This window comes from Lagopus leucura, unplaced genomic scaffold, assembly GCF_019238085.1.
Source record: "Lagopus leucura isolate 7727_CA_CO unplaced genomic scaffold, USGS_WTPT01 Super-Scaffold_73, whole genome shotgun sequence".
Taxonomy (NCBI): domain Eukaryota; kingdom Metazoa; phylum Chordata; class Aves; order Galliformes; family Phasianidae; genus Lagopus; species Lagopus leucura.
In genome coordinates this window covers 74,194,111-74,208,467 of record NW_024962252.1, presented here as the reverse complement: position 1 = coordinate 74,208,467, position 14,357 = coordinate 74,194,111, and the positions used below count along the sequence as shown (strand labels likewise).

At 34.3% G+C, this 14,357-nt stretch overlaps 1 protein-coding gene across 1 annotated transcript in view; it reads right to left on the bottom strand.

The window, feature by feature from the left end:
- The window catches only part of DNAH8 (dynein axonemal heavy chain 8), a 108,213-nt gene that overhangs the window by 51,506 nt on the left and 42,350 nt on the right, over nt 1–14,357 (bottom strand). Inside the window, exons 35-48 of the mRNA XM_042881754.1 lie at nt 13,141–13,243; nt 12,443–12,547; nt 11,985–12,146; nt 9,859–10,083; nt 9,059–9,231; nt 7,151–7,329; nt 5,689–5,876; nt 4,335–4,421; nt 4,088–4,195; nt 3,180–3,314; nt 2,694–2,855; nt 1,681–1,927; nt 309–550; nt 89–229 (exon numbers count right to left, since the gene is read on the bottom strand). Of these exons, the coding sequence (XP_042737688.1) occupies nt 89–229; nt 309–550; nt 1,681–1,927; nt 2,694–2,855; nt 3,180–3,314; nt 4,088–4,195; nt 4,335–4,421; nt 5,689–5,876; nt 7,151–7,329; nt 9,059–9,231; nt 9,859–10,083; nt 11,985–12,146; nt 12,443–12,547; nt 13,141–13,243 (2,257 nt within the window). The remainder of the gene's footprint in view (nt 1–88; nt 230–308; nt 551–1,680; nt 1,928–2,693; nt 2,856–3,179; nt 3,315–4,087; nt 4,196–4,334; nt 4,422–5,688; nt 5,877–7,150; nt 7,330–9,058; nt 9,232–9,858; nt 10,084–11,984; nt 12,147–12,442; nt 12,548–13,140; nt 13,244–14,357) is intronic.

Here is a 14,357-nt window from a genome sequence, read left to right as displayed (position 1 = left end):
TTCAAATGAAACTTTATTGCTATCATATCATTCAATTTTGCAGATTTGCAATATCAATTCATACAAGATTACACACTACCTGTTTTACCTGCATAATGTAGTTACATTCCAGAAGCTCCATTTTTGGATTAAGGTTTAGTTTCATGTATGTATATGCTGGTTCAAAGATTCTGTCATACAAACTTTGTAAAATTTCAGCTTCTTGAGCAGAACGTTTTTTCAGCCATGACTGAAAAACATCCACAATGTTATTCTGTATAAACTTATCACCAAATAAAATCAGGAGTAGCTAGCAATGACAATCTTACTTGTAATATTGGTCTCCAGCTAAGGGCAGAAGAGCTGATGTAGACCATACCCATACGAGAAACTGTTGCTGGAGAAGCATTCTCAATGTTGTGGACTTCAAATAACAGCTTACAAGTAGGAGACATGGGAATTCGATCTCCATTTGCTAGAGTGAGAGTCTTGTTATCATCCAAAACTGAATTTAGATTCTCAATCCAGATTGCATCTACAGGACCATCTAAAACCAGAAACACATTTTCACCTGGGGAAAAAACAAAACAAAACAAAAACAAACAATGAAAAGAGCTATAGTTCATATACTTAAAGAACAAGCTTACTGCAAATTCTACTGTCTTCACAGATATTCATTACTGTATGAACTGCACAGCTAGTAAAGGCATCATCTCTGAAAGAAACAAATGACTATGGCATGCCTATATCTTTACAACATACATTTGCGATGACATTACTTATGCTATCTGCATAGAATCAGATCATTACTCCTTCATTCTCCCTCCTCAACAGGAAAAGAGGAGATATTAAGAAGAAAATGCTCATGGCTTAAGGCAAAGACAGAAAGATTGTTTACTAGATACTGTTATGCAAAACAGAGTTGACTTGAAAAAAGTAATAAAATTCATATAAAAGATATTTATAGAAAGGATGTTAAGATAGTTGAATTTTTACGGAGGAGAGCAACCAACCAGGTAAAAGGCCTGGGGGGCACGTGAGGGGAGGTGGAAGTCGCTTTGTCTAGTTTGGATAAAAGGTGGCTGAGAGAAGACTTCATTGCTCTTTACAACTTCCTGAGGGAAAGTGGAGAGAGAGGTACTGATCTCTTTTCCCTGGTAATCAAAGGGAGCCTTGGCATCTTGGATCTCTGCCCTGTTGGCCCCTGTTCCCCTTTTTAATTAAAAAAAAAAAAAAAAAAAAAAAAAGAGAAGCACCTTCTAGGAAGGTACCCTAAAAGAATTCTCTTTGATTAATACAAATATTTTTATTCTTTCAGATGCAAATGAGTATTTCTGTGAAAAGGAATTTCAGTACACTGCAATATAAATATAAGTAGTCAATACAAGAAAAACAAGAAAATATTAAAGCTAGTGCAATAAGTAAAAGTAAACCTTCACTGTAATTTATCAGTGCAGCCTAATACTTCTGCACTGCAGAACCGAAGTAGCAAGGGAACAATTTAATTATTGTTTTTACTGTTTAATGTTAATATTGAAACAATTGAAACAATAAGTTTTTAAACTCTTCCTCTTTCTTGTGAAGAGATGTGAAATATCGTCTGTAGTTGTTTTCAAGAGGAAACTTCACCATATTTTCAAACTTGGGATTCTTTTCAACATCATTCATTTTCATGATAAACCAAATGTAGCATTTACATACCCTTTTTAGCTTTCAATGTTTTCCTCCACAGTGTAGAAAATATTCCATCTGTCCAATCATTAGTTGCAGCATCTAGTTTTCCAAACATCTGAGAAGCTGTAATAGCTTTGGGATTCATTCGCATTTCTCTATGAGGTTGTCCGCATTCTGTCAGTGCTCTCATTAATATAGTTATGACCATTGTTTTTCCAGATCCACTGGGTCCAAGTGTCATCAGCCCATGACGTACTAGAGAAGTTTCATACAACTATTAAAAAGCAAAACATTTTGAGAAATATGCTTTTGGAAGATTTTTGCTTACACTTGTACGTGTTTGATAGTCACAGATTATAAATACATTAGACATTCAAGGTCAGGAACTCAGAGATCAGTTTGTATTTCCTTATTTGTAGCATTTTGTGGAACTGTACATACTTTCGTATCCTTATCTATTAAACACCAACCAAGTTCACTATAAAATGGCTTACAGAACTAAATCTAGCCTTTTTCTGTATTATTCAAAAGGAAAAAAATGAATAGTAGCAAAATAGTAGCAAAACTGAGTGTATAATAATGAAAGTGCGAAAGCATCTTAAGTACTTCCTATGGGATTTTTTAAGTTAAGACCACAGAACTGATTAACGAATCTAACACTTCGAGGACTTCCTTGAAGTATTTATGTACAAATTACTACAGTCCAAAATGCATTCTTGTGCCCTGCTGCCCCTATGCTAGCCTACAAAAGTCATGTTTAAAGAGCTAAGTACATAATTTCCTTTTTCATTCAAATAACCCAGATGCACTAAAATACATGGGAAAGGCTGAGTTAGCAGCATTCTTTAAGATTTTTTTTTTTTTCTTTTTCTGGATATAAATAATAGATTAGTCTTCCTAGTGTGGCTTACACATAGTCTTTATTTTATTCTTATACTAGCAGCACAAGTCTTTCAACGAGACAGTGATTTAATCACTAACATGGTGTTTTGACTTGCATTTGCTAAGAAGATACTACAATTTTATTTTATTTTTTTTACCTGAACAAGCTTAAGATTCCATGGTGGATGATTACTCAATCCTGCTTCTTCTACCTGATTAGCTACTGCAGCCTGAAGCTCATTATATTTATTACTATCCAACTGCAACCCCGGAAACAGATCATTGATAAGACTCAGAAACAAGGGCTCATCTTCGTCTATCTGAAAAAGTTATTCAGTGTTAAAGCCCAGCTATCCACAGCTCTTAAACCCAAATTGATATCTACTGTAAAATATTAAACAATAAGAATATAGTTTTTAAACACAAGTGCTTGTTCATAAGCACAGTCAGCTAACAAGACAAATCACTAAGCTGGCAGCATTTTCATAACGTCATCTGTATGTCATGTGAAAAACAAATTTGAAATTTATTTCAGTTATTTATGCTGAATATCATACATACATTTACATACATTAGTATGTAAAACATCACACCCCAGACAAACCACTATTAGATTAATTAATTAATTACTATTAGATTCTTACCAGCTTTGAAAGATTCATATCTCTTAGCCCCCTCATAACAATGCTTAATTCGCTTTCATTTGGTCTGGCCCTTTTTTGAGTTCCGAGAGTCCTAAGTACTGAAAGGATATTCCTCAGACCAAAGTCATAATGAACCTAATAGAATGTGAAAATATAGATCATGCATCAATAACAAGTTCTCTACCTTTATTTCATTAGAACAGCAAATCTTACTTGTCTGTTCTATAGTATAGTCACACTGCCTGGAAAAGTTAACTCAATTTGGAATTGTTGCTGTTCTTTAGAAATTATTCTATTAAAATAAACGACAGATAAGAAGTTTATTTTCAGGAAGGAGAGTATAACCTTTCTAGTTTGGATTTTGTTGACTTCATCATTTACGAACTGATATAGCAACTATTTTGTAGCTCTCTACATCAGTGTTTTAAAAAACAGTATTTGCATTCTACCCTGGATAGTCCCAACTAAGGCAGCTTAAACCCAAGGCTTCAGATCAAAGCAGTGTTGTGAAATTCAGAGCAGTTCTGTAACTAAAATCAAACTTAAGACATTCCTCCTGCAGAAAGCTACAGATGCTTTCTCTTGATTTCACTAAGCATTTCAGAAAAATGAGACACAAGGCTAATTTTCCCTGCATTGACCACATTTAGGCAGACAGCTTCATATACGGGCAACTACAAGTTATATCTTTTTAAGAATTAGATGAATGTATGTATGCAACTACATATACAAGAACTTACGTGGTTCAAAAATGTTAATAGAAAAATGCTTGGATTATATTTGAACTATTTCAATAATTTACTAAAAGCATGACAGTGATTGTTCAGAAACAACCCGCACAAATGAAAATCCAAAGGGTTGCATTGCATAAATACTAAGACAAAGGGGAAGAGAATGCATAACATTACCTGCTTAGTGAGCTGCTCCTCACAAAGTTTATAAAGAACGAAGAACTTCTGAGACAAAACCACATTATCAATAAATCCATAACTTGCAAGCTTAACTCTTATAATTATCTGAAACACAATGTTTTCCTTTTAGAAATAAGGGTGTTGGGTTTTTTCGTTTCTTTGTCTGTTTTTTAATAGATGAGCAAATTTAAATAGTCAAATAACAAAGTACATTTTTTTCTTTCAGTTCAGTCATTAATTTTACCTGTCTATCTGGAACCATCATTGACACAGTTCTGAACAGAATTTTGAGATTTTCTGGTAGCTCTTGGCGTCCAGCATATCCAGGATTCTATATAAGAAAATAAATTTCGTTATTATTTGCATCAAATAATACTCTTTTTATTTTTTGAGAAAAGCAAGTTTATGCATAAATACTTAGAGCTGTTGAGTTACATCCTTTCTCCACTAATGATTAAAATATGAAGTAGAAACTTCAACCAAACTATGAATTTAATAATTACATAAAATTGCATTATAACTGAAATTGTCTATCATAATAAGCCAGTAATTATAATTTAAAATTTTTGTGGAATAAAATCTACTTGGTTCATTGCTTCTAGTGTATTCCCAGAGCTCTACACTGAGATTTCAGCAAGATAAATATGATAAAATGAAAGGTCATCATTTTCTCTAGAGTAACTAAAGAGTAGATAGTTGATAGTAGCTTAACTCATACTGATCAAATGTTAGGCATCTGGGGAAGAGAATTTCCTAAGTATCGTTTAGAAGAGGTATGTCGTAAAGATTCAGTGACTAGCAAGAGCTGTGGGACTTATCTTTAATGTATATATACTGCAAGAATTTTTCACGTGTTGCCACTGTATGAAGGTCTCCCATAAATGTCACCCATAAAAGTCTCATGATGCAAGACACACTTTTTCATAATGCCTATGCTAAATCCGGGATTGGAGCACACAGCAGAGATCCCTTTGCCACAGAAGGCAAAACTGGACAACTTAGTATTGTGTCTAAACTAGTAAGCACATCCACATGAAAGAATTTTTTTTTTTTTTTTGGAAAACCTGTTGTCACAAACATATGAGGAGGGGGATCCCCATACTCATCCTCTGTAAATCAGCTTTACCTTTTTTTATCCATATAGAGTATCCATTAGACAAGACACATCTATTTGAAAATTGTCTTCCCTGGAAAGAAACCTTCAGGTTTAGGAAAAGGGTCTCTTTTCTTTTTTTCCCTCCAGTACTTTTCTCAATAATAATGTTAAAGCATTTCAGATTAAGGTAGTTAAGTATGTTACTGTTTTGATCCTCTCAACAAGCACAGAGAATTCTGAAAGTTTGGCTAAACTTCTAGGTTGATGACACAATGAACTGCAGTACAGTAATGAGGGGGTGCAATGCGCCAAACTGAGCAATAATCTTCAAGCAAAAACTAAGGCATGCAATTCATGGAGAATTATTTGTGCGTTCTCTAGTTCGGTCTATTTCTTAGCAACAGCTCCAACTAATTAATCAAGTAATTTCCTTTCACCTTGTCACGTCATTAATGTCATATGGCATAATTTGTCACTTCTAGGGAATTACTGCTATATTTACCATTGTTAGGAAAATTCCAAACTCCGGATTTAAATCTACACAGTCTCCATCAGAAAAAATGAACTGCTTTTTTCTTTCTTTTCTTGCTGTTAAGATAATATAAATTTGTTGTGCTGCGACTGACAAGACAGGCAACTCAATCCGGTTGAATTCATCAAAACATCCCCAAGATCCAGACTGTGCAAGACCTAAAAAAAAAAAAAGGGACACAAAAATGTGTAATCTGCTTTTTCTCCAGGTATATTTGAGATACTTGAACTATATGTTTGTCTTCTTCTTCAAATAACTAAATAAAATTGGCTTTATTTATCACCCTGGGGCTAAGGTCAAATTTCTTCCAAACCACCTGAGTACCTTCATATCAGTATTCAGTTTTCTTCAAAATGCTTGCTAGTGAATCAAAATCAGAAACATCTTTTTGTTATCTCAGGGCATTCTGCAGACTTTGGTACTGATCTTATCATGAATGGAACCTTTAAAGTAACAATTTGATTACTTTGCAAAAAGCAATGGTTCATCTAAAAAAATAAAAAAGGAGTGACTTACATCTTCAAAAAATTAGCTCTAAAATGTTGCAGAAAAAGTCCTGCTTTTTAACTTTTGTGTTTTCACTTTCAAAGAAGATGCTTTTAGAAACACACAGCTTTAAACAATTTTATGCTACAATTATTTCTTCAATAAAACAACAAAAATCAAAATTATTTCACCCTTTGCTTCTCGGTACAGACAATAACTTTGAAAAATCAACTGTCAAAAACTATATGGAATCCAACAAGTCATTTATCTGGGAGAGAATAACTTCATGCAGCAGTCCTGGCTTGGTGCTGACTGGCTAAAAGCAGTTTTGCAGAAAAGGACCTGGTGTCATCCTTAACAAATGAGCATGAATCAGAAATGCATCCTTGCAGCAAAGGTACCCAGCTGCTTATTATCCAAATGTTTGAGGGAAATCACTGTTCACTTTTACCTTACACTTGGGAGATAGCAGTTGTAGTAGCATATAAAGTCTGAGGCTTTCCAGTAAAGGGAAGGCATTGGCTTACTGGCACAAGCCCAGCAGGTGGCTGCCATGATTGCCAGGGTATGGAGAACATGATTCAAAAGGGGGGGCTGAGAGAATACGGGTTCTTCAGCCTGAAGAGAAAGCTAATTGAAAAGACTGCTGCTGTTTATTGGAGTTGAAAGCTGCAAAGTTGGAGCCAGGTTCTTCTCAGATGTAAACATTGGAAGAAAAGCCAATGGACACAAGTTGCAATATGGGAAAGTCCAAGACAATACAGTTACCAAAAAATTTACCATGAGGTTGGTCAAACACTTGAACAGTGGCCCTGAAGTGTTCTAGTCATCCCTGGAGATATTTAAAACCAATAGGAATAAGGTCCTGGGCAACCTGCTCTAATTGCACCTGCTCTGAGTATGAGGGGGGGTCCCTTCCATCCTATATGATTCTATGAAATCTTACCTTTGAAAATCCTACCCAAACCTCTGAAATCCATTTGATCAGAACAGTTGAAGACTACTACATATTTTCCCAGAGCCTTTCCCATGTCTTTCGTCGTTTCCGTTTTACCAGTTCCAGCAGGTCCAGCTGGAGCTCCTCCCATGTTCATTCCCAAAGCCTGAGCTAAAGTTATATAGCACCTATAAATGTTAAATCATATCAATTTATTAAACTGTGATGAAGATATGTTTAATATAAATACAAAAATGAGTTATCTGATATATTCTTGTGTTAAAGCATCAATTCTTCATAAGCAATACCATTGATTTCACTCAAATACAGCAATTCCAGAGTGGTAAAATCATAAAATGCAGAATTTAAGCATTTCTAATAAAACAAGAAAAAGTAATGTGATCTTTATCTAGTACATTAAAAACTGTTAATATTAGATAAACTAGCACATAAATGAACAACAGAAAGGAATTTAGTTGTCATTAATTATTTTTGAAGCTAAAATGAGACAATTCTAATGTTAAATGATACCATCTTATCATATTTGGCAATATCTTAATCTCTATACCATTCACCAGGTTAGGTTACTTTTGTGTAAATCTTGAAGTCTGCAGGAATAAGGATACGTGGCCCTCACCATAATTATTGATTAAAAATTTGAATCACCAATTTTTTTTTTCAGTCCTGAAGAGTCTTGACTGCCATTTTAGTTATATGCAATCCTTATGATTTTCACACAGTTAAGTGTCAGAGTAATACTTGACCAAAATGAAGTGACCAAGTTTCTATACAACTGAGGAGGTATCTTCACTGTCAAAGCAGTTCTAAATAACTAACATTGCTAAGAAGTATTTATTCAGAATTTTTAGTCTATAGAGATTAATAACTATCTAGTTCCTACGGATTAGATTGAATCATTGTGGTCTTTTACGTCAAATTTGCACTACAAGGTTCTTGATGCTTATTATCTGACTCTGTTAACTAATAAGAACTGTAAGTTTTACTTCTATGGGTCTATTGGAGTGGAGACAAAGTTGGAGTAGAAATTAAGTTTTTTGTCCAAAAATATTTGATTGCTGAGTGAAGTACAATATACTGCAGAAATGAACTGAGCTTTCCATATTGTCACAACAGCAGTCCTACCTATACTGGAGAAATAAAGATGTTCTAAAAAGCTGTACAGACTCATATTCCACATAAATAGCAAAATTAATAATGGTATAATGGAAGTTATTGCAATATATTGAGTGGAATTTTTGGCAAGTAAAGTATCTTTTGGCATATACAGCCTAGTTTCCCATTTGGCCAAAAGTAACACCTCAAGAAAGGAGTAAATTGAGGAAGAAGCCATGGAACTCTGAAGGAAAACAAACAAACAAACAAACAAACCAAACCAAAACAAAAAAAACACCAAAAACCCAACATGAATCCACACTTGAAACAAAGTTAATGGTTGTTTCCCAGTACTAATAATTGGTTATCTTAGACTTTCAAAGACATTGGGGTAGTAAGGGTACTGCCTGACATCAAAGCTAGAAACAAAATCCTAATAGAATCCTTCATTACAGAGCTTGAAACACTTGATCCAATCTCTCTTTTCAGAATAGAAATTCTGCAAAAATTACACTAGTGTGTTATTACTCAGTTCTGCTAGTAGATCTCTTAAGACCATGGAATGATAAAACTGTTGTAAGAATGACTAAGTGTACAAAATAGTGGGGATGTATTTTACTTCTTATTTTTATTCTTTTTTCTTTTTTTATTTTTTTAAGGATACTGTTAAGCAAATGTAGGAGAAGACTTTTGATTATGACCTAGAACACACAGAGCTTAATTAAGAATATTTCTCCTTGAAGATACTATGTTAAATAAACACTATATACATAAATGTTTATTACATATAATCTTGTTTCTAACCTGTCTGTAAGAGGTGTTATAACCAGACGTTCAGTGCAACCCAGAAATTCATTTTGGTAAATAAAATCAACATCTGTAATGGATACCAAAACTTGATCGAGATCCTCCTTGAAATAAAATCTAGACTGCTTTAGCCACTCAAAATCAGTTGGTGATCTGATGTGCATTTTTACCTTAAAAAAAAGTAAACATATCTATGTTATGACACTCATTTTATTGTATTTGATAACTGCAATAAAATCCTAGTTTGCAAATAATTAGAATAATGAGTGATTTCTTAAGTTAGAATTCCTAAGAAGTGAAGTAAATATAAACCTCATATAATATTTAGAGATGCATTTTAAGCTGACTAACAAATGATCTGATCATTTCAATTGATTGTAATCAAATGAAGCTTAAATTACTTTGGTTGTGCATCTAATCCTCCAAGGGAAATTAGCAAGCCACATTATGTGAATTCCTCATACACACAATAACAGAGGGTAGGATTTAATGGAGACATAGAAGATAAAATCTGTATATTCTAGTATGTTCATATCATGAGCAGTAAAAAATATTGAGGAATAGATAGCATTTCTCACAGAATAAATGAACATAAAGAATTTAGCAGACTCTAAGAAATTCAAGCAAATGACAGATCTTAGGATTGTTTTCATTTGTTTTTCTTCTGCATACACCCTTTAGAAACCATAAAGAAAATCCCAGTAGCCTGCTCTCTGAAGGAGCAAGAGAGACAAAGAATAAATTAGATGTTAGGGAAGACAACAATCATTTGTCAGAAATCAAAACCTGCAGTTTACCAGATCATCAAAAATATCACGCTGGTGTACGTGTATGGTAATAAGTGTTTCAAACTTTCCCCTGTCGAAGCTGGAAAGATCATGTGTGGTCTGGCTAATCAACATATTCAAAATATCCAGAAATCTCCCATTGGTTGCTTGCATGATTTTTTTGTCCTCTTTAGCATTCTGTAGAGCTTCTTCAGAGTCACGCGTCCACAACATTTGAATTCCCAGTAATCCAACCTACAAATTTAATATGTGAATGAATACAAAATAATAACTTGTTCAATACTAACCCTTTGTTAAATGCTTTGGGCATAATGTGAAAATAAATTACGGCATCAAGAGTACTAAATGATCACTAGCTTTCGTTATGATAATACCTCACCATAATGCTCTGCTTGAGTTAGTTCGTTCTGCTACAGGATTTCAAACTCCTAAGAAAACATTTTTTTGAAGTTACAAAAAATTATCATAAACTGAGATATGCACAAATTAAGCACAACCCTCAGTTTCACTTACAATCCAGTCTAAGTGTACTCCAGCATCAGAAACAAACAGATCTTAAACTGTGGGGAGACATTCTGCTGAAATTTTTTCTCTGGCAATTCACATCTAATTAAAGAACATTTTTTAAAAAAAGTGTTCATTTTCTACTGAACATGGGATGCATTACTATACTGATTACTGGTTGTCCTCATCAGAGCACTCTGAACTAGAAAGTATTTTTTGTTTCAAATAAATCTGGGACATTGAGTGTAAACCACAGTCTCAGATTTTGGTTTCCACATATCCATGTAAATGACATTTGATTTCCATGAATCCAATTGATATCCATGGCAAAACATGATAGAAGAGAATTCTATCAGTACCTTTCTTTCCCACATTGTTAAATTTATAGAGCACCAAGACCTAACACTTTGACATCCACTTTCTACTTTATGTCTCCAGTATCTAACTAGTTCAAGGCTACAGAGGTTGTGAAGCAGGAAATATCTCCTCATTTTAGAATAACCAGGCTACCAAAAATCAAATTTATTTTAGAATGACAGCTGAGTTAGAGGGGAAAAAACACCTTTGGATGCAACTTTTTCCAAGCTGTCTAAACCAGAAGCATCTGAGACAGTGAAAAGGTAATTCAAAGGAATTAAAAGTATATCAAATATTTTCATGTATTTTGCCTAATTTCTTCTCTGTCCTATAACAAAGCATTTATTTCTCTGTACCTTACATTTCTTGTCAAAAGACCATTTTCTTCTCTCCCTGCTCCTCCCACCCTGTCCACTACTTTCAACACAATTAATTTGTGCAGTCTTAATAATCCTAACATTTGGATTGGGAAACAAGATCTTTCCTGGTGAAAATAAAGCCACCTCAAAATGTCTGACATGTAAGCAAAACAGGCAGCACATCATTCTTTTTTTTCTTAAAGTAATATACATCTTAAATTCTGCTAAGATAAAAGCAATTGTCATAAACACGACTTTAAGATAATTCCGTTCAAAATCTAAATGTCCTGACCAATTTTTGAAATCAGGAATGTACTGTCTGGTTTTAATATTTGCATATAAAATAATTATGCCTACTGCTGTAGTGATTAATAAATGGCAGGGTCACAATACAGAAAGGCTGAGAAACAGTTCATTATTTGCTAATGAAATTTATTATCAGTCACTAAGATGGAGAAGTCTCTACACAAACTAGAGTCTTTGAAGATAGGCTTCTATTAGGTGTGCATTATAATGACAAATAAATGAATTACAAAGTCCCATAAATCTTCATAAGATGAGATAACCATAATAATAGCCCTTGCAAACATAAATTATGAGAGAGAAATCGATCTGCACAATAAATTTTCTTTGCATATCAAAGAGGTTCAATAGCCATCACAGACAATGTAAGCTCTACTTTGCATTTTCTATGAGAAGACAAAATTATTTTAATGTGGGTAACAAGAAAAATATTATGCTATACATTGTGTACCAAAATTGAGGTTGTAAAAGCTGCCTGCTACTGGTTAGATTTATACGCTTGTTTTCTCTTTAGGAAATTCCTCATATAGACAGTCCATTAGTCTATATGTTGTTTATTTCCCCAACGTGCAGTCTAGACTTCACACACAAAACCATGTTCTGTATTCTCACCTGTGCTGGAAAGTGATTGAGAAAGTTCAGCAAATCATATCCCGTGTCACTAATTTGGTAATATGCTGCCCTAATTACAGCATGCAATGAAATCTGCTGCACATGTAGTAAATTCTGTAACCAAAGCTCTACTGGTCCTTTTGCAATCACTGGAGTGTCCAACTGAGAAATAAATAAAAGGGAGAAAATAAGACATAGTTAACAAATTCCTGTTCAACACTGCTAGTTAAAAGATAGTTACTAAAGATCTTTGCACAAAAATTATAAATTTAAATACTATAAATACTGCAAAAAATTATAACAATTTTATTACATTGATGATTGAAACACTTACTTGTAATTAACAGCAATTCAACTTAATATATATATTGATACGTTGGATAATAGAGTGATTTATCTATTACAAGATTTCTGGGGGGGGGAGGAGGAGGAAAGGGAGAGGAATATCAGCAAATTACCGGTATTTTTTCTCCTTCTCTTGATATGACTGCCAGTATGCGATCATAATCCTTTTGGTGAAATTCTACTTCATTTATATTGTCAGATATGGAAAGCAGATGTGTCTGTAAGGATAATTCAAAAGACATTCAATAACATTAACGTTAAATAACATTAGCGTAGAAAAAAAAACAAAATTGAAGGTAAGGTAATCATGTGAAGATTTCTCTGAACTTATGGATGAACTTCAGGCCATCCAAAGGTAATAACTGTAGAAATATTTGCGTAGGATTTTATCTCAATCTGTTTTTTTTTGTTATGGTTTTACAGTTTCCACTGGTGATCGAGAAGAACAAAAATCAGTTATTATGTTAGATCTACTATCTTATCTCAGCTCTCAGCTACAATGCAGCGTAGCCAGACTGACTTAGCACTATGCTAAGCAACAAGGTCTCTCATGGGGTCCCTTTTATTAAAGGAACCTCCAGCAAATCTTAAAAGGAGACCATATTCTAGTGTTCTGGATTCTGAATATAAATATTTTTAATTACAAATATCTGTTCCCTATTTTCTTAAAGACTAATGAGCAAGAAACAAACAAACAAAAATCTCCAGAATTTGCAAGAAAATGTTAACATTCTAACCTATTAACTATTTTTCCACATTTGAATTTCCTTTTTGTTCTAAGCAGCAAAAAAAAAGATCACTTGGGTTGTACCTGAATTGTATGAGAATCACTTGCTTGTCCAAGAATTTCAAGAAGGACAGGATCAGAAACAAAAAAGAATCTAGGAAACAGTAGCCTCTTCTTCTCTAAGTATCTTTAAAATTGAACAAGACTCCCATTAGAATCTTTCACCTTGTATTCCCCTCCCCCCCCCCCATTACGTAGAACTGAAACATAAATACTTCATTTTCTGTAATTTAATTCTAAAAAGAAGACTTGGGTTCACACCAAAGTAGATCCCATTTCAGAACATTTTAAAGTTTTTAAAATAGAAAATGCTTTTTAAAGAGTAACAAATTGAAATATTTTTCACAGTAACAGAAAAGTACACACACCAAGAATGTTTGCTCACCAGCTTTCTTACTGGCAACAGTACTTTCTAAATATATTCTAGATCATATCATCATTATAGATCATAATCCCTTAATGCAAATGTCCTTTACTCAGCACCTGGCCTGATATCTGCTGATGGATCTCACCTGCCCCAAAGGGGGAAATGGATCCTACCCAAAAGCTGGCAAAGCTTGTTGAGAAGGGCTTTAAACTAAATTTGAAGGGGGAATGGGATAAAACCAGGCCTGCTAGAGATGAGCCTAGAGGAACAATGACAAGACTGGGGATGAGGTTCAGCTAAAGCACATCTACACCAATGCACACAGCATGGGCAACATGGAGAAGCTGTAAGATACTGCGCAGCAGCAAACTATGACTTAGTTGCTGCTACAGAAACATGGTGGGATGGATCCCATGACTGCAATGGATGACTATAAGCTCTTTAGAAGTGAAAGACAGGGAAGGAGGGGTGGTGGTGAGACTCTCTATGCTAGAGAGTGTTTTGACGTTGTTGAGCTTGAGGCTGGGAATGATAAGATTGAATCTCTATCGGTTAGGATCAGGGGGACAGCCAACAAGACAGACATTCCGGTGGGATCTATTATGGACCACCCAACAGGATAAAGAGCCAGATGAGATATTCTACAAGCAGCTGTCAGAGATTGCTCAATCACTAGCCCTTGTTCTCATGGGTGACTTCAGCTTCCCTGATATAAAATGGAAATTCAATACAGTGCAGAAGGAGTCTGAAAAGTTTCTAGAGTGTATGGAAGATAACTTCCCAATACAGCTGGTAAGAGAGCCTGTCAGAGGAGGTGCCCCTCTAAACTGCTGTTCACAAACAGAAAGATTGGTGGGAGATGTGAGAGTCGGGA